The following is a 20,498-nucleotide window of genomic DNA, read 5'->3' as shown; positions in this document are numbered from 1 at the left end:
CAGCTAAGAACAAATTGTTATTTGCAATGAAGGCGGCCTTCAGACTGCCTACCCTGGACAAACCCGGACGACGCTGGGCCAATTATGAGCTGTCCTATGAGACTCCCAATCAAGGCCGGATGTGACACAGCCTGGATTCGAACCAGGGACTGTAGTACAGTGCCTTAGACCGCTGTGCCGCTCCAGATCCCATACATACATATATATATAGATTTTAACCTTTTACATTATAATATTGAAGTATCTTACCAGACGGTTTGTCTTCTCCGTATCAAAATAAATGTCAGATGAGTGGCCCTATCACCACCTACGTTGAAAACGCTCTATGACGTCATCGTGGGAGTGTTCCATCGGGAGAAATGAACGTTCATCAACACAATCCTCTCAGCGCCCATGTAAGTTGTAATATATAAATACACAATATAGTTTGATTGGAGAACTGTAATATCAATGTCGAGTATAGAATTGCTCATTTTGTAGTTGTATATTCTCGAAAGAGGTGTATTGTTTATCAACTTCTGTTCAACCTGGTGTTAGCTAAGCTAGCTCGATTTAGCTGGCTATCGCTAAACCTATCTAGCCACCGTTAGAACAGGTTGGTTGGGAGTAACGTTAGCTATCTTACTAGATAAGCGTTAGCTAGTTGTGTGGGTGCAAGTGATTTACTTTAATGTGTCGTTACTGTTTGGGCATGAGCTGACTACGGTTTGTGTTGGGGTGTGTCAGCATTCATATATGATCAACCATGCCCTATCACACATTTCCAATAAACATATGCGCGCTAGCTACATTGTCATTGAATTAAACTAGCTAACGTTTGCTATTAATATTGGCTAAGTTAGTAAATAGGTGTAACTTGTTATTCAGTGTGGTGTCTGTCAGGGAGGGAGTAGCATGGACGCCACTCAGCCTGTGTAACGTCTGTGCTGCGGTGGAAATCCACGGTCACAAACCTAGCTAACGTTAGCTAGCTATGTCGTTACATCCTACAAAACACCGGGTGGGTGGATGTTTTCAGGCTGTCTGTGAGATCATTAGCCATACGCAACAACAAAAGTGTGTCTGAAAACAAACCATCTTTTTCATGTTTTGTCTATTGCCGGGTTAGCATTTTAATTAGGCCTGTCCACGATAGTGGATGTAACATTAGCTAGCCTCGATAAAAAAAAAAATCCACACCTATGCTAATAGCTAGCTAAATGCTCATAGCATGCTCATATTGATGATGCTGGCGGTAGTGTTTGGCCACTGACGGTGACGTTTGCGCGGCTGTCATTTTCTATTCTGAAATGGGATGGGATAATTGGTATTTTCCACTTTATAATCTCGGTAGTTAAGGTATGTAGTCATTTGCTTAGCAATACCTTGCCGTTAGATTGAAGTGTGACTGTAATTAGCTAGGTGTTTTATCGCTAGCTAATTACGCACAGGCCGGTTTTGGGCGTGAACACCTCCACATATCTTGCAGCAAACACATTTATCAACGGTTATCTGTCTGATTACGTTTATCGGATTAATTTCGCTAACAGCTCTGCGTTTAGCTCGATAGTCAACTAGCTAATGTCTCCTATTGTAAAAACAACCCCCACACAACTATTATTTCATTGATTGGAAAATCGATCTCAGTCAGTTAGCTAAGAAATAGTAAGCTCACAGAAATAGGCTACTCAGTGGAGGCAAAGTTAGCTATCTAGGTAGCCGACTGATTGTGGCAGTTGAACTAATCTCACACGATTTAGCCAGGATTGTATTAGGCCTAGCTATTCTAGTGCTTTGCGTTGACAGGTAGGCCCATCACATCCCTTGAAGATGTTGGCATTGGTTTGCCTATCCCAGGCCAGTGTCTGTGCACCTGTTGTTTTAGTGTTAATGACAGCCCACTGGACTAGACAGAAGGATATGCAGTGCAATAGCAAATTAAATCTGGAGAATGTACTGTATTACGTCCAGTGGTGTAAAGTACTTAAGTAGTTTTTTTGGGGTCATCTGCACTTTACTTTACAATTTATATTTTTGACTACTTTTACTTCACTACATTCCTTAAGAAAATGTTATACTTTTCACATACACATACATATTATACTTTATACTTTTCACATACATTTTCCTTGACACCCATAAGTAGTTGTTACATTTTGAATGCTTAGCAGGACAGGAAAACAGTCAAATTCACGCACTTGTCAACCGAACATCCCTGGTCATCCCTACTGCCTCTGATCTGGCGGACTCACTAAACACACATGCTTCGTTTGTAAATGATGTCTGAATGTTGGAGTGTGCCCATGGCTTTCTGTAAATTAACAATACAAGAAAATGGTGCCATCTGGTTTGCTTTAATATAAGGAACTTTAAATAATTTATACTTTTACTTTTGATACTTAACCACAGTTATGAAATGTGTAATTGAACTACAGGGAGTTTCTCAAAAGCATTATGATCCTATTTAAGTAAATTTGCAGGCCATGGATGGACCATGATCTTAACCCTATCAGTCCTGAGATTCCAGCAAAAATCATATATCTGACTTTCATTTGTCTGCATGTTCAGCCCTTACATTAGCTTCACAAATACAATTTTGTTTACAACTATTTTCTTTATAGGACAACCAGGATTACAAGTAGAACACAACAATTTGTCATAAAACCGGTGCGTTCATGAGTTTTATCGACAAATGTCAATAAAATAAGGTCCACCAAAGCAAAAACATGATGAATGCTGTAAGTACATAATTAATTGTGTGGAGTTTGACAGAAACTGTGAGCTTATTATAGACTCTATGTCCTGGGATTTCCAATTATCTTCTATGTAGAAGAGCTCTTTGGACTCTACGCCCTTGTCTCACAAACACCGCTCTAGCTCAGCCCCCACTAAGCACACAGACTAATGGAATCTACGGATGCAGAAGAAATAGACCAATTCAATTGTACAAACCAGAAGCTCAATGTTTAAATTGGTTTAGAAGTCCAAAACGCACCAGCGATATGGTGGGACTCATTGGGTTAATGGTAAAGATGTTTGAAAACCTGCCCTGACATATTTCTACCTTCTTTCATTTTCAGCATGTGACATCCCGAAACATCAGTGGAAACTGTTGACCGAAGAGGAAAGAACATCCCAGCTCTTGTACTTTGAAAGAGTGTTCAAAGGAAGTGGGTTTTGGAAATTTCCTTGGAATACTTACGCTTTTTCTATGCAGTGAAATCCCAATAGGCCTGCTGATGACCGGAACTCAAGGTATGCTTCCCAGTAAAGCCAAACTAAAGTAGCTAGCCAAACTAAAGGGATCCTAGACTAATTGCCAATTGCACCTTTCCGAGTGCTATTTTGGTGAAAAAGAAGGCCACTTTTGAGCTTAAAAAAATGGAGCCTGAAATAGTTGTGGCATTAATGTTACAGCCATGTTGGCTTTCATCAGAATGAAGAATAGCTTTTGGTAGATGAACAGTGGTAAAAATAGATGAAAAGATGGATGCAGGCAGACACAGCTCATTAAGACATTGTCCTCTTCCTGGACAAAGGGCCCTGCTGTAGATGCCATGTGAAAGTAGACAGTTACAGTGAATGGACACCAGTACAGATATGGTTGCAAATGTGGTAGATACATTTGCATGAAGTATCTTCTCCATAGGCACATGTAGTATAGACTATAGAGAGACACACACACACATTACACACATGCTGGTGTGACCTTGGAAGGCTGCAGTGCATGAGGCGGCCGAGGGAAAGAGGGGGGTGATCTCAATTGCATACTCCTCGCGTCCTCTCCTCATCTCTTTCTCAAAACCTATTGGAGGAGAAGGTCAGAGGGAAGTGACCTCTGGCTTTATCATCCAATGGGTTTTGAGAAGGAGGGAGGATGCAATTGAGATCTTCCCAGTGAAGGGAGAGTGTTGGCTGACTCACTTCAGACAGAGATAATGTAGCACCCTAACAGAGGAAAAAAGACTGGGGGTGTCATGGTGTGCTTCACCGTGTGAATGTCTGTTAGTACACTTGTCCATGTACTTGTAGATCGGGGCGGCAGGTAGCCTAGTGGTTAGAGCGTTGGGCCAGTAACCGAAAGGTTTCCAGCTCGAATCCCCGAGCCGACAAGGTTCCTAGGCCGTCATTGTAAATAAGAATTTGTCCTTAACTGACTTGTAAAATGGATGTTTGAAACTGCAGCAGTGGATGTGGATTTTGGACTAAATCTGTGGCAGTAGGTAGTCTGATATTACAGCATTAGGTCTTGTGTTCCATACTTCTATGAGCCTATCTGATTGTGGCAGAGGGTGTTTTATCCATAAGATGGTTTGGGGTGCCTGCTTGTTGACAGTGACGTACAATAGCTGTGCCGAGTCTTGGAGTCACTCCTGTCTATTTAATAATGCATTCATAATGCCATTAGACTCCCTAATCACTCTGTGGAACATGCATGTCACTGTGTGTGCTTTTGTTTAGTTTGTGTGTAGCCTACCTGCTCAATTGTTAACCACTGCGTCCCCTCAGTGAATTCAGGCCTGCAAATGGGCCTATATATAGCCGGACCTTTCGGTCTCGCTTGCAATAAGTTAAACATGGGGTGAAATGAGGAGGGGAATGGGTAAGAGCGTTAGGGGATTTCCACTGATAGATGAGGAGTATGCAGATATGCCTGTTGTTGACATCTACTTTAGCTCATTTGGTGAGGTCAAGTGTTAGTTACGGCTAAGTGTGCAGCGCTTCTGGGCGAGATTAGCCATAGTGTTACCTCAGTGTTGGGTTAATGTTACAGGCTTAGTGTTCCAGCTATGAGGAAGGGACTTACTCAAATGAAACAATCTCTCAATCCTATCCATTTGGGATACTTTCACTCTGTCATTAGTAGTGTGTTTTTCTATGCTGTATTTAGGCGTTGCGCTTTGCAGGCAGTTTCTTTCTGCGTCCTCCAATCTTCTGATATGAGGGGAAATTCTGGTGATGTATCATCATTTGCGAGTGGGTAGGGAGTTGTGTGGGAGGCATCGTGTCCTGCTGGTGCCAGTAAACTGGTGGTGACTGAATTCTTTCCCTTTTCCTCTTCCTTTAGTTATGTGCGTATTGGGCGACTGGTGTGGTTGGTGGGTTCCACTGACAGGCACTTACTCTGTCCGAAGCGGCACCCTGTCCCCTGTATAGTGCACTACTTTTTGACCAGAGCCCATCAAAAGTAGTGTACTATGTAGGGGGATTTGGTTCCATTTGAGATGAAGGCTTTGACTCAAAAGCAGGTTCTTTGCTCACTGCACAAAAGGAGCTCTGCTGGTCAGTGTCTCTCAAGCTTTGAGTCAAAGCTTTGAACACTTATTTTAACTTAATATAATACATCAATAAAATCAATTTAGCCTCAAGTAAATAATGAAACATGTTCAATTTGGTTTAAATAATGCAAAAACAAAGTGTTGGAGAAGAAAGTAAAAGTGCAATATGTGCAATGTAAGAAAGCTAACGTTTCAGTTCCTTGCTCAGAATATATGAAAGCTGGTGGTTCCTTTTAACATGAGTCTTCAATATTACCAGGTAAGACGTTTTAGGTTGTAGTTATTATAGGAATTATAGGACTATTTCCCTCTATACCATTTGTATTTAATGAACCTTCGACTATTGGATGTTCTTATAGGCACTTTAGTATTTCCAGTGTAACAGTATAGTTTCGGTCCCTCTCCTCACTCCTCCCTGGGCTCGAACCAGGGACACAACGACAACAGCCACCATCGAAGCAGCGTTACCCATGCAGAGCAAGGGGAACAACTACTAAAAGGCTCAGAGCGAGTGACGTTTGAAATGCTATTAGCGCGCGCTAACTAGCTATTTCACTTCTGTTACATTTCACTTCTGTTACACCAGCCTCATCTCGGGAGTTGATAGGCTTGAAGTCATAAACAGCGCAATGCTTGACGCACAACGAAGAGCTGCTGGCAAAACGCACAAAAGTGCTGTTTGAATGAATGTTTACGCGCCTGCTTCTGCCTACCACCGCTCAGTCAGATACTTAGATACTTGTATGCTTGTATGCTCAGTCAGATTATATGCAACGCAGGACACGCTAGATAATATCTAGTAATATCATCAACCATGTGTAGTTAACTAGTGATTATGATTGATTGATTTTTTATAAGATATGTTTAATGCTAGCTAACAACTTACCTTGGCTTACTGCATTCGCATAACAGGCAGTCTCCTTGTGGAGTGCAACGAGAGAGAGGCAGGTCGTTATTGCGTTGGACTAGTTAACTGTAAGGTTGCAAGATTGGATCCCCCGGGCTGATAATGTGAAAATCTTTCGTTCTGCCCCTGAACAAGGCAGTTAACCCACCGTTCCTAGGCCGTGAAAATAAGAATGTGTTCTTAACTGACTTGCCTAGTTACATTAAAAAATAATAATAAAAAGAATCGGCAAATCGGTGCTCAAAAATACAGATTTCCGATTGTGATAACTTGAAATCGGCCCTAACTAATCGGTCGACCTCTACTCCTGAGTAATCTGTATGGAGTCATCACTGTGAGGTGTTCCACACACCTTCATGTCATGGTCTCATAATTTGAGTGTGCACAGGGCAGTGGAGATATTTGCTGTTAAGATGAGGACTTCTCAAAATGTATTCTAGGAGGAGTCCCTGAAGCCCCTCAACGTGTGAGTGTGTACAGGTCTGGTTGATTCTGTGCAGTTTGTACACGGCTGATTTGAGCACGGGTCCGTGTGCCGCCGTTGCCAGCGTAATTTATTTGTATCTCGTCATTGGTTCCATTTTGATAGTGATTTCCCTCTGATGTTGACTTCTTCCTCCGCAGCCAACCCTGAGCTGTAAGCCGGAAGAGGAGAAGCTGGACGGAGGGTAAGATCTATCTCCCTGGCTCTTTCTTTTTTTCCCCCTCCTCTTTCTTGCCACCTGTTTCTTCTTGCTCTCTCCTTTTCCCTCGCGCTCTCTTCCTCCATATCTCTTCCCCCTTTCTATGCTGTGCTAAGTAAAATACAGTCTTTATATAAAGTGCTTTCCTGGAGCTCAACTCTCAGACGATGTGGATTTAGCCTTAGCCATCTCCGCTCACTGCTCCATGCTTGATCTGGTCTCTGAGGTCCAGGCTCTCTACAGGGATATCATGGCGCAACTCTGGGTGCCTCAGCCAGATAAGAAACCACCAGAAGATTCCATTATATTCATTTATATTTTGTTTCATTATTACTCATCTTTTTCATACTATTTACTTTAAACTCATTCGAAATCCTCAAAGGATGTTTTTTTTGGCACCCATTTTAGTAAAGAAATAGTTTCTGAAATGCTGTGTGTCTTATATTAGACTACAAATGACTGTCTAAGTAAATAACAAATTAAGGCAGTGTTTGTTAACCTCTGCCTGACGAGGAAACCACAGTCAGATTAGGCTAGTTAACCCAGGTCCTGTGACATGCTTTCTTCCTCTAAAATTGTGTTTGCAATATGACACACTGAAGTGCCACTATCTATGGAAACTGTACAATAAAACCCCAGCATTTCAGAAATTGTTTTTGGAAAGTATTTTGTTTAGCACGACATCCGTCATTGCTGTAGAAGACTGCTTTCTTTAGTAGAGTTGTTTTATAAGTGGGTTTGGACATCACAGACGTTGTGGTTTGGCTCATATGGATTTACCATACTGAACAAAAATATAAATGCAACAATTTCAAAGATTTTAGTTACAGTTCGTGTAAGGAAATCAGCCAATTTAAATATATTCATTAGACCCGACTCTATGGATTTCACATGACTGGGAATACAGATGCTGGGCACCTCAGGATCTCGTCATGGTGTCTTTGTGCATTCAAATTGGCATCGATTTAAAATGCAATTGTGTTCGTTGTCCATAGCTTATTCCTGCCCATACCATAACCCCACAGCCACCATGGGGTAGTCTTTTCACAACGTTGACATCAGCAAACCGCTTGTCCACACGAGGCCATACACGTGGTCTGTGGTTGTGAGGCTGGTTGGACCTACAACGTCATTTGAGAGAATTTGGCAGGAGGCGGATTATGGTTGAGAAATTATCATTGCCTTCTCTGGTGACCGCTCTGCTGGACATTCCTGCAGTCAGCATGCCAATTGCACGCTGCCTCAACTTGAGACATCTGTGGCATTGTATTGTGACAACTGCACGGTTTTGAGTGGGCTTTTATTGTCCCAGCACAAGGTGCACCGGTGTAATGATCATCCTGTTTAATCAGCTTCTTGATATGCCAAATCTGTCAGGTGGCTGGATTGTCTTGTCAAAGGAGAAATGCTCACTAACAGGGACGTAAACTAATTTGTGCACACAATTTGAGAGAAGCTTTTTGTGCGTCTGGAACATTTCTGGGATCTTATATTTCAGCTCATGAAACATGGAACCAAAACTTTACATGCTGCGTTTTTATATTTTTGTTCAGTGTAATATTGTAATAAAAAAGAATATTTGAACATACAAATATATATCGAGTCAACTAAACTCAAGCCTCAATGTCTCAAAGCTGACACGAGTTCAAACTCTGCTGCTTTTTGTAATCATTGTTTTAATTCTGGTGCTTTCTTTTGTCCCATCCACTCACTGTTGCATGTCATAATCCATTTTATTTTCCTTTTTGTGTTAGACAAGCATGTCTTTGAGCCAATCCGCATGCACGCGCACAGGGCCCGACTGAGTGAGCGCCATACTCCTTGCTTCCCGACTTTTGAAGCTGCCTCTCAAAGGGGGTGTGGTGTTGGGGCGTAGCTAGACCCCCGCACCCCCAGAGTTAACCCTGTGGCTGAGCATCAGCCTGGCGCCCCCTGATGGATCAGGCTAGTAGTGAGCAGAGTCCTGAGGAGCCGGATGCGGGAGGTCGGGCGGAGCAGGAGGTGGGCCGAAGGGCATCTGAGTCGGAGCACGGCCTGTCCAAAATCACCCACAATGCACTGGAGAACATGGGCGCGCTTGGCCACGGCCTGAAGCAGCTTTTCCAGCCGCAGCGCCGCCGCTCGTCCGTCTCCCCGCACGACGCCGCCGCCTCCTCCTCAGGTGGCCCCGCCCTTGAGCCCCCTGACGGTGGGGGGCCAGAGGTTGGGGACGCCCACTCGGCACCCGGTCCGGACTCTGACCCCCACACTACTTCCTCCGCTCCCCCTGCAGCTCTGAGCCGCGTTCTGCAGCAAATCCGTGGCGCGCCCCCCATAATGAAGCGAGGGACCAGTCTGCAGAGCCGCCGCACTAAGGCGGGGGGGACCGGGGACCCCCCCCAGAAAGGCAGCCCCCAGATCCACCGGAGGAGTACCCAGGAGGTTATGCTGCTGCAGGCTGGCCGCCCGCGCTCCTCCTCCACCACGGACACGCCCACCAGCCCCGCCCTGGCCGACATGCTGCTCACTTCCGGGTACCACTCCACTGAGGAGCCTGACAGGGTGAGTTGAAACTAGGGCCCTGCAGGGGTTGGTCCCCTGTAAAACCTACCCACTGGTGCAGACTGGCCACTGCAAGCTTTTCACCTATATTTTAAACAAAACATGTAATTAACAAGCAGCTGCTGCTAGAGAAAACGCATATCTAAATGGAGGTGCAGTATTGGAAGGTCAGAAATTCATGATGATTTACTGTGAAATGAAATTGATCATATTGGGCTAACTGGCTGGCCTTCCTCTGGATGTTCTTGGATGAAGGAGTGAAAGGAACTGTCATTACTGGCAGGTCAGTGTGTGTGTGTGTGTGTGTTGGTCACTATGTGCTCTAAGCCTTTCTATATTTAGCTGTGGCTGTCTCCAAAAGTACTTCAGGTCAGCCAGCGAAGGCTTGACTTGCAGGCCAAAACAAGCTGAAAAGCGGATGGTTCCCTGACATCTCTGACACTGTCCTCCAACATTTTAGATGTAGACTGGTCCTCACTGGAATTGCTCAAATCCATAGAAATTGAGTACACTGTATTAACAATATTTTGCCAATGAATGAATACTGACTGACTTAGTAGCAGGACAGTGCATTTCTGAATCCTTCACACTGTTGGGATTGTTGAACACCTAGACAACTAGTACAACTAGCCCATCATTGTGTCTGAGGTATACCCATCATGCTTAGTGCATAACCCTAGCAGTCACCTCACAATGCTTGATGACACCACCGAGCCTTTTGAGCAGGAAGGGTATGAATCGGGCAGTAGGATAACCAACCTGAGCAGTCTGTTCCACCAACAGCAGACTTACTGTGTGAACTGTAATTGACTCGTGTTACATGAGCAGCTAACAGGCTCGTGGCTAGCTACAGTAGCATCTGGATGTGTCTGTAGTTGAGCGACACAGTCTGTCGGTCTTTGAGAAAGCAAAAGTCCTGTCCACCCCCACTGGTTGTCTGTTACATAAGCTGTCTGAACTGACAGTGATGGAAGGTGGGATGGGAGTGCAACTCCACTGTAGTTAGTGGCCTTCGCCTGGCCCAACCCCCCAGAACAGGCCAGAATGAATGATTTATTGTCCGATCTCCAGCACCGACATTCTAGAATCCCACCTCTGTGTAGAAAATAGATTTGAGAACATAACATTAAATTTTTTCTATTTGAGAATAAAGCTTTAGCTTATTCAGTTAAGCCACCTCATTTACTGTGAGTAGGGAAGTTACACACACACACACACACACACACACTGTGTATGGCATCCCTGTCTGATGGATTACTGCTCAGTATATAGACATGGATTCCTCTGGAGATTATTTATGGAAGGTACGACTTGGCTGTTTTTACAAATTATTAACATGCTCCTTTGTGGTAAGTCAGTCTGAGGTAACATTATGTAGGGTGTCCAGCCACTGCCCAGAAGGGGGGGAAAATGTCACTTCTGTATGTTATAATAGGCAGAATCTACCACAAACCCAAAGCTTCTTTATGTTATAAAACACATTTTGCCAAGACATCTGATTATTTGTGTTCTGAATCGTTCAGTGGGGTCTTTCTCTAATGTGTCATTAACGTTATGTCCAAAAAGGTCAGGTTTTGTATCTTAATATATCCGATAATAAGCACAGAGCTCCGTTGATATAGCGCTGCAGGCTTCTCATAACCTTTGAGGGTTTACAATTTTGTCGTTGTCGTCAGTTATTTCCGCGGGTCACCAAAGGAGCATTTCACAAATGTCATTAAATGTAAAAGGCTTTGACAATAAAAAGCTTGGAACATGCTCTGTAATCCATTGCCATTTCACCGAGCAACGCTTGTTTTTATGAGAAATCTTCGAAAGAGGAATTTCGACTTAATATGAAAAGCGTATATTTCATGTCTCAATCGATATCCATCTTACCTCTATTATTTTATGTCCTGCGGATTCGAGAATGACGACTAGTTCAATGGGAAAGTGAGCCTGTCAGAATTAAGGCTACGGGCTTCCTTTCACAGAATCCAGCCTAGCTGACGCGATAGAGATATACCCTACGGTTTAAAAGTTTGTGGTCACGCAGAAATGTCCTTGTTATTTTAAAATGGACAAAATAAAAAAACATCAAATTGATCAGAAATGCAGTGTAGACATTGTTAATATTGTAAATGACTATTGTAGCTGGAAACTGATTTATTTTTATTTTATGGAATATCTACAGAGGTCCATTACCAGCAACCATCACTCCTGTGTTCCAATGGCACGTTGTGTTAGCTAATCCAAGTTTATCATTTTAAAAGGCTAATTGATCATTAGAACCATTTTGCCTGGAAGGCCAGCATCCCGGAGTCGCCTCTTCACTGTTGACGTTGAGACTGGTGTTTTTGCGGGTACTATTTAATGATGCTCCCAGTTGAGGACTTGGGAGGCGGTTGTTTCTCGAACTAGGCACACTAATGTACTTGTCCTCTTGCTCAGTTGTGCACCAGGTCCTCCGACTCTTTATATTCTGGTTAGAGCCAGTTTTCGCTGTTCTGTGAAGGGAGTAGTACACAGCGTTGTATGAGATCTTCAGTTTCTTGGCAATTTCTCGCATGGAATAGCCTTCATTTCTCAGAACAAGAATAGACTGATGAGTTTCGGAAGAAAGTTCTTTGTTTCTGGCAATTTTGAGCCTGTAATCAAACTCACAAATGCTGACGCTCCAGATACTCATCTAGTCTAAAGAAGGCCAGTTTTATTGCTTATTTAAGCAGAACAACAGTTTTCAGCTGTGCTAACATAATTTAATAAGGGGTTTCTAATGGTTAAATAGCCTTTTAAAATTATAAACTTGGATTAGCTAACACAACGTGCTATTGGAACACAGGAGTGATGGTTGCAGATAATGGGCCTCTGTACGCCTATTTAGATATTCCATTAAAAATCCGCTGTTTCCAGCTACAATTGTCATTCACAACATTAACAATGTCTACACTGTATTTCTGATCAATTTGATGTTATTTTGATGGACAAAAGCTTTTTTTTTCTTTCAAAAACAAGGACATTTCTAAGTGACCCCAAACTTTTGAACGGTTGTGTGTGTGATATAAAAAATGGGTTGTCATTTAGTCACCTACAAGGGTGACCATCCTACAAGGGTGACCATCCTACAAGGGTGACCATCCTACAAGTCTGACCATCCTACAAGGGTGACCATCCTACAAGGGTAAAAACTAACTTTTGAAGGGATTATGATAGAGACATGAGGTTTGGATCACTGGGTTTTCTTGGCTGATTATCTACACAATTAACATTATTTTACACATTGGTCAAAATGTGTTTTTGATTGGAGACCCTGTATTATGATTATATGGTGTTGGCTGATTTGATCATGTTTGCCTTATAGTTACTTTCCACTCCATTTAGGCTACTTTTAATGCTCTTCCTCAATCTTACACGACAGTCTCTGATCTATCCTTCTCTCCTCCTATCTTCTCTTCCTCCTCGTTACTCTGTCTTACCTGAGTCAGCTGGATTGTCTGGACGGTTCCGGCCCGGCCGTATCGCCCAACGCCCTCTCCTGCGGAGCCGACGGTTACGGGCTGGACTCGGTCGACACCACACCCGACCCCCAGCGCACAAAACAGGCCATCGCCCAGCTGCAGCAGAAGATCCTCAAGCTCACAGAGCAGATCAAGATTGAGCAGACTGCCAGAGACGACAACGTGGCCGAGTACCTGAAGCTGGCCAACAACGCGGACAAGCAGCAGAGTGCCCGCATCAAACAGGTGTTTGAGAAGAAGAACCAGAAGTCGGCCCAGACCATCCAGCAGCTGCAGAGGAAGCTGGAGCACTACCACCGCAAACTGAGAGAGGTGGAGCACAACGGTATCCCCCGTCAGCCCAAAGACGTGCTCCGAGACATGCACCAAGGCCTCAAGGGCGTGGGCGCTAAGGTTAGCGTTATGAACATTTTAACATCGCATGTACTTTCCTTATGAGGTCATCCCACTTATTTTTCACCAGTGTTATTTCTACCACTAGTGCGCCACTGCAACTGTTAATGTGAGTACTACCACCTCCACCATTAAAATCTAGTTTGTCTGGTTTTAGCCACCTGTCCTTTTCAGAGTAATTAGCAGCACACAGTTTCGAACAGAATTCAATAGATTGTGTGTAGAATATGTATGTCTCAGACCTGGGTTCCTAAATACTATTAGAAATAATTTCATACTTTAGCTGGGCTTGACTGGTGCAATAACTTATAGAAGAGTCGCAAACCGTACCCATCAGTCACTCCAGGCAGACTAAATCAAACGCTAAAAGTATTTGAAAGATTAAGTGGTATTTGAACTAGGGGTGTGAAATGTTTTAAACTAAATTGGGATCCCTAACGTTAAGAATAATCCCAAATGGAAAAAGTATTTCCTCCCCCACACACAATATGAAAATCAAAGTGCAGGTGGCTCGCCTGCTCTTTCTCTTCGCTAATGATGCATGTGTGTGTTCAGTCTTTGGTCTGTTGCATGTAGAATTTCCTAGCCTGTTCATTGGTTTACTGAAGTTGAGAGACATTATAAGTTAAGAAATTGCGAAGTACATTGCGTGGTACAGCTTCTGATTGCCGACAGATAGGCCTAGTGCACAGTTCTGCCTGGCCGACCTGCCTATACTCTGCCCCTCCCCTCTCTCTGTCGCTCGCTAAGAAAGATGCAAGTGTTTGCGAAGCACGGCAACTAATCGGTCTCCTCCGTTTTTTTTACTTTTTTATTTTTTTTTTTATCTTATCAGTCGATTCCTATCGAATAAATGTTCTTTCTACTAAATGTTTTGTTAAGGTATTTAACCAATTTTAGACCTAAAGTTGCGCGCAGTCAGTTATTGATTATTTGAGTGGCACTTCTGGTAGTTAGTACCGCTTCAGGGGTATTCCTTTCCAGACAAGTAAAATGCCCGTTCAGTCGCGCTTCGAAACTATCTCCAGAGTTTTTTTGTGTCGACATTTTTAAAAGCTTAAACGTACCCTTACAGACACATGCCGTGGCTGAGGCGCCTTTAAAGGTATATGACTGCAGAAGTATTCATTTCATTGCCCGGCCCAGCGGTCATGCATTAGGACCATTATTATGCATTGTGAATTGATGTAGAATTTTCAGATTTATTCTGAAAAATTGTCAATTTGTCACATCCCTAAGTTGAACCCAGGTCTGGTATCTCTGTCCCATGTGTTTTCACTACCACCGTAGTCCCCCCTCCCTCCCTAGTTAGTAACTGACCCATCTCCCCCAACAGGTCACCGGTGGCCTCTCTAGCTTCTCCCACGCCACTCACTCGGCGGCCGGGGCCGTGGTGTCCAAGCCTCGAGAGATCGCCTCCCTCATCCGCAACAAGTTTGGCAGCGCAGACAACATCTCTGCCCTGAAGGACTCCCTGGACGAGCCCCAGGAAGATGGTCACGTTCTGGGGACTGGTGGGTCCAGGACCCTGGGGGGGGCTTCTAGCCCCAAGTACGGCAGCGAGGACGACTGCTCCAGTGCCACCTCCGGCTCGGCTGGGGCCAACAGCATCACAGGGGCCCCCGGGGGCCCGCCCAGCTCTAAGGGCCTGAACACACTGGAGCACGGCCAGAGCTTGGGCTTGGACACGCTGCTCCACGAGGTCCAGGAGCTCCGGGACAGCCAAGGTCGGCTGGATGAGTCGTTTGACAGCCTGAAAAGCCATTACCAGAGAGACTACACCATGATCATGCAAGCCTTGCAGGAGGAGAGATACAGGTAGCCACTGCATGCCACACACAAACGACAACGCAACCGGTATTAAATAGACTAGACCAGTGGTTACCAACAGGTCGATCGACTGGGCGACCTTCAAGGCATTTTTAGTTGATCAAACATTTCTGTAGAAAAGGCTACCTGGGTGGCAGGTAGCCTAGCGGTTAAAAGGGTAAGGCCAGTAACTGAAAGGTCACGGGTTCGCATCCCAGAGCCGACTTGTTGAAACATCTGTCGATGTGCCCTTGAGCAAGACATTTAATCCTAATTGCTGCTTTTAGTCGCTTTGTAAAAGAATGTCTGCTAAATGACTCAAATGTAAAAATGATAAAGCCTTGTGCTTATTTATATATATACATATATATATATATATATATATATATATATATATACTGCTCAAAAAAATAAAGGGAACACTTAAACAACACAATGTAACTGCAAGTCAATCACACTTCTGTGAAATCAAACTGTCCACATAGGAAGCAACACTGATTGACAATAAGTTTAACATGCTGTTGTGCAAATGGAATAGACAACAGGTGGAAATTATAGGCAATTAGCAAGAAACCCTCAATAAAGGAGTGGTTCTGCAGGTGGTGACCACAGACCACTTCTCAGGAGACAGGCCAGTACATCAGGAGACGTGGAGGAGGCCGTAGGAGGGCAACAACCCAGCAGCAGGACCGCTACTTCCGTCTTTGTTCAAGGAGGAGCACTGCCAGAGCCCTGCCAAATGACCTCCAGCAGGCCACAAATGTGCATGTATCTGCTCAAACGGTCAGAAACAGACTCCATGAGGGTGGTATGAGGGCCCGATGTCCACAGGTGGGGGTTGTGCTTACAGCCCAACACCGTGCAGGACGTTTGGCATTTGCCAGAGAACACAAGATTGGCAAATTCGCCACTGGCTCCCTGTGCTCTTCACAGATGAAAGCAGGTTCACATTGAGCACATGTGACAGACGTGACAGAGTCTGGAGACGCCGTGGAGAACGTTCTGCTGCCTGCAACATCCTCCAGCATGACCGGTTTGGCGGTGGGTCAGTCATGGTGTGGGGTGGCATTTCTTTGGGGGGCCGCACAGCCCTCCATGTGCTCGCCAGAGGTTAGTTCAGTTAGTTCAAATCACCATGCCTACAGCTTCCACGACCCCCACAGCAAAGTTTGATACTAGACTACTTGAGACTTCAACTTTGAAAACTATGACTAAAGAGAGACTCAAAGAATACAGCAAAGAGCTGCTTTTTTTATAATGGAGTTCATGTTTAAGTTTTTATTAAGCATTGTCAACACAAAACAAAAACACATCTCCCTACTTCCACCAGTGCTACAACCAGCACTGCAGCTGCAATGAATGAATGAATTGAGTAGCCAAATGTATCGATAGGCCTGCGTTTTTATTATTAGCAGCTCGTCGTATCTATTTTAATATAGAGGAATATTTAACCTTCTCTAGTTATAGGAACAACATAAATTTGTGCATGAGGCAGAAATAATGTGGTGCGACTTGAGGTTCGCCATCAGGTTTAAGACTGTCTTCTCTTTCTGGTCAGTCTCACCGGAGGAAAGGAGCGAGCAGGGACCGTGGGAGGTGGACTCTCTGCTTCTCTCTCCCTCTGCTGAGACTGACCGTCAGATGCAGGGAGCATCAGTTTCCCCAGTGGGAGAAACTCCCCAAATACAGGTGTGCCAAGCTTGTAGCGTCATACCCAAGAAGAGTCAATGCTGTAATTGCTGCCAAAGGGGCTTCAACAAAGTACTGAGTAAAGGGTCTGAATACTTATGGAAATCTATTTCAGTTTTATTTATTTTGTATAAATTAGCAAAAATGTCTAATCCTGTTTTCGCTTTGTCATTATGGGGTATTGTGTGTAGTTTGGGGGGGGGGGGGTGACTAATTAATTTTAGAATAAGGCTGTAACAAAGTCAAGGAGTCTGAATACTTTCCGTAGCCACTGTGCCTTCAAAGTATTCCCACCTCTTGACTTTTTCCACATTTTGTTACATTACAGCCTTATTCTAAAATACTAACCTAGTCTAATTGACAGTGAAAATAAACCCTTAACAGAATTAAAATATTCTAAATACCCCATAATGTCAAAGTGGAATTGTGTGTTTTGACATTTTTTACAAATTAATTAAAAATGCTGAAATGTTGTGTCTAAGTATTCAACCGCTTTTGTTATGGCAAGCCTAAATTAGTTGAGTAAAAATTTGCTTTAAGAAGTCAGAAGTTGCATGGCCAATACAAAGACACAGGCGTCCTTCCTCACTCAGTTGCCAGAGAGGAAGGAAACCGCTCAGGGATTTCACAATGTGGCCAATGGTGACTTTTAAAACAGAGTTTAATAGTTGTGATAGGAAAAACATTGTAGTTACTCAAAAAGTACTAACCTAGCTTAATTGACGGAGTGAAAAGGAAGCCTGTACAGAATTAAAATATTCCAAAACATTTTACAACTTGTTGTCCTGAAATTTGAACTGTTATGTTTGGTGCAAATCCAATACAACACATTAGATTAGACTTCTTATCTCCATATTTTAATGCAGTTGGTGGCTGAATTGTTATGGGTATTCATGTAATCATTAAGAACTGGGGAGTTTTTCAGGATAAAAAATAAACAGAATGGAGCTAAGCACATGTAAAATCCTAGCGAAAAACCTGGTTCAGTCCGCTTTCCACCAGACACTGGGAGATGAATTCACCTTTCAGCAGGATAATAACCTAAAACACAAGGCCACATATACACTAGAGTTGCTTACCAAGAAGACAGTGAATGTTCTTTACAGTTTGGATTTAAATCTGCTTGAAAATCTATGGCAAAACCTGAAAATGGTTGTCTAGCAATGATCAACAACCAATTTGACAGAGCTTGAAGAATTTTGAAAAGAATAATGGGGAAAAATGGTACAATCCAAGTGTGCAAAGCTCTTAGACTTCTCCAGAAAGACTCGCAGCTGTAATCGCGGGCAAAGGTGCTTCTAACATGTATTGACTTTGGGGTGTGAATACGTATGTAAATTGAGATATTTAATTTTCAATATATTTGCAAAAAACTAAACATGTTTTCACTTTGCCATTATGGGTTATTGTGTATAGATAGATAGATGCATGAGAACGATCTATTTAATACATTTTGAATTTAGGCTGTAACACAAAGTGGAACAAGTCAAGGGGTATGAATACTTTCTGAAGGCAGAGTACATACTCACTGAACTCGGCAGTTACTCAAGTTGCTAAGAGATGCAAAATCCCCTTGTTACTAAATTTAGAATACCGGTATACTTTCTCAGTTCAAAAGAACTCTTATCACTCAGCACCAGCAAACATTTCCACTAACACTTCCTTTCATGACACATTTTATAATAAATTAAAATAATACATGTATATGTAGCAAAAGCTGTAAAAAAATATTCAAATATATTTTTTGTCCTCAGAGGGTGGGGAGGGGTTAATGAAAGGAAATGTTTGATTGGTACCGTGTGTGTGTGTGTTCAGGTGTGAGCGTTTGGAGGAGCAGCTGAATGACTTAACAGAGCTGCACCAGAATGAGATCCTGAACCTGAAGCAGGAGCTGGCCAGCATGGAGGAGAAGATCGCCTATCAGTCTTACGAGAGAGCTAGAGACATTCAGGTGGGTTGTTGTCAACAATTGAAATATGGATTATTTTTTACCTCATCATTTTTAGCTCCTGTGAACTCCATTTGTTCTTCCTCCCCCCTTGATATGTTTTACGATAGGGTCTCGCTGTGTTTGTGGTGAAGCGAGTTGGTGACATTCCAACCTGTTTAACCATGCCCCCCCCCCATATGTAGGAGGCTCTGGAGGTGTGCCAGACGCGTATCTCCAAGATGGAGCTGCAGCAACAACAGCAGCAGGTGGTCCAGCTAGAGGGCCTAGAGAACGCCACGGCCCGGACCTTGCTGGGCAAGCTCATCAACGTACTGCTAGCCGTCATGGCCGTGCTCCTGGTATTCGTCTCCACCGTGGCCAACTGCGTGGTGCCCCTGATGAAGACGCGCAGCCGCACCTTCTCCACGCTGCTCTTTGTCGTCCTCCTCGCCTTCCTGTGGAGGAACTGGGAGGTCATCTCGCAGTACCTGGATCGCTTCCTGCTGTCCCCTAGTTGACCTACAGGGGTGGGGCTCTCTTAATGAGTGACGAAGGGAGGCGACGGTGGGGCGGGGCTCCCTGAACAATGAGGGACAGGCCTGGTGGGGGGTGACTAACTAACAAACCCGTACTCTGCCTCTGATGCATGTGGTGGAACCAGGCCAGCACAAAGGGCAGGTTTAGCGGAAAGGAGGATGAGGAGCCAGGAGATCTGCACACTTACTTCTCTCGCTCTCTCCAAGCAGTGAAATTGTTTACACGTGGAAGATGTTTTCTTGCTTTTAGAATTGATTCAAGTGGTATTGAATTTTTCTTCTTGTTATTGCAGTCATTCATGCAGATGCTTGAGGGCTTTCTCTTGTGGCAGGATTGGGAAGGTAAACAGCTGGCATGTTGATGATCCACATGGCTAGTGACTTTACCCTTTTTCCGTTCTCCTTTTCTCTACATCCAAAATCTCTCTTCCTTTTCTCTCTTTAACCCTAAAATCTCTCCTTTCTCAATTTTCTTACTCCCAATATGTTCTCTTCCGTGTTTGTCTTCCTCTGCCTGTCTTCTCAATCACCCCAGTCTTTGCCCATTTCACCAAATCGCTCTTCTTTTTGGGAGGTTTGATGTGACTAGCTACAGTGCACTGCTGTGGACAATATCAAATTTATCACTGGATCAAGCAAGTGATGGGTTCTTGACTTGTTTCTATTGGATGAGCTAAACGTGACGTTGGGCCTGATTGGATCAGGACTGAGTCAGAATATGCTCAGCTTGAAGCCCCTCACTCTTGGCCTGGCCTGTTGGATCTGCCCCTGCTGAGACTATAAACTAATCTATAAACTGAATGAACATACTTGAAGAGCTGTGAAGCTTCTCAGTCTTTCAGTGCTTCCGTACTGTTTCTATTAGTGACAATGAAATGTAAACTTTTTATTTTTTAAAACAAATAAACATGCGGTTTTAAAAATAAAGGATTGAGTCAACACATCCCTTTCAACCTCGTTTTTGACGTGTTGCAAATGTTGCCTATATTGACAAGCTAGTCGAGCTCTAACAATGTCCTCAAAGATGGAAGGCAGGCTAGACCTTTCAAGCCAATGAGGGCAGATAAGTGTGACTGGGCCATAGGCCACATCTGTGACAGCTTCAATGGCGTTGTTTATACACTCCATTTTAAAGTATTCAATTTCCTTCAATGGCAGATGTCTCCTGACTCTTAAGAATTCCCACCCAGTTGACTATGTTAAAATAGTGTAAGCCTTCCATGGCAATGTCTATGCTAAAATGGGTTATCCTTAA

At 43.7% G+C, this 20,498-nt stretch overlaps 1 protein-coding gene across 3 annotated transcripts; it reads left to right on the top strand.

The window, feature by feature from the left end:
- The first annotated feature begins 331 nt into the window (after nucleotides 1–331).
- LOC139370825 (transmembrane and coiled-coil domain family 1b) lies at nucleotides 332–20,187 on the top strand. 3 transcript variants are annotated; one of them, XM_071110615.1, is made up of 8 exons: nucleotides 332–395; nucleotides 3,060–3,234; nucleotides 6,790–6,833; nucleotides 8,603–9,389; nucleotides 12,854–13,279; nucleotides 14,616–15,097; nucleotides 18,593–18,728; nucleotides 18,911–20,187. In XM_071110615.1, exons 4-8 carry the CDS (start codon nucleotides 8,784–8,786, stop codon nucleotides 19,223–19,225), a joined length of 1,965 nt encoding a protein of 654 aa, XP_070966716.1. In that variant the 5' UTR covers nucleotides 332–395; nucleotides 3,060–3,234; nucleotides 6,790–6,833; nucleotides 8,603–8,783; the 3' UTR covers nucleotides 19,226–20,187. The 3 variants fall into 3 exon arrangements, with proteins under 3 accessions (XP_070966716.1, XP_070966718.1, XP_070966717.1); XM_071110617.1 differs by having other exon boundaries at nucleotides 9,121–9,389; nucleotides 18,911–20,186; XM_071110616.1 differs by lacking the exon at nucleotides 332–395 and adding an exon at nucleotides 1,260–1,338 and having other exon boundaries at nucleotides 18,911–20,184.
- Nucleotides 20,188–20,498: the final 311 nt, after the last annotated feature.

This window comes from Oncorhynchus clarkii, chromosome 17, assembly GCF_045791955.1.
Source record: "Oncorhynchus clarkii lewisi isolate Uvic-CL-2024 chromosome 17, UVic_Ocla_1.0, whole genome shotgun sequence".
NCBI classification, from domain to species: Eukaryota; Metazoa; Chordata; class Actinopteri; order Salmoniformes; family Salmonidae; genus Oncorhynchus; species Oncorhynchus clarkii.
The sequence above is the reverse complement of the archived record's forward strand: the minus strand, read 5'-3'. Positions and strand labels throughout refer to the sequence as shown.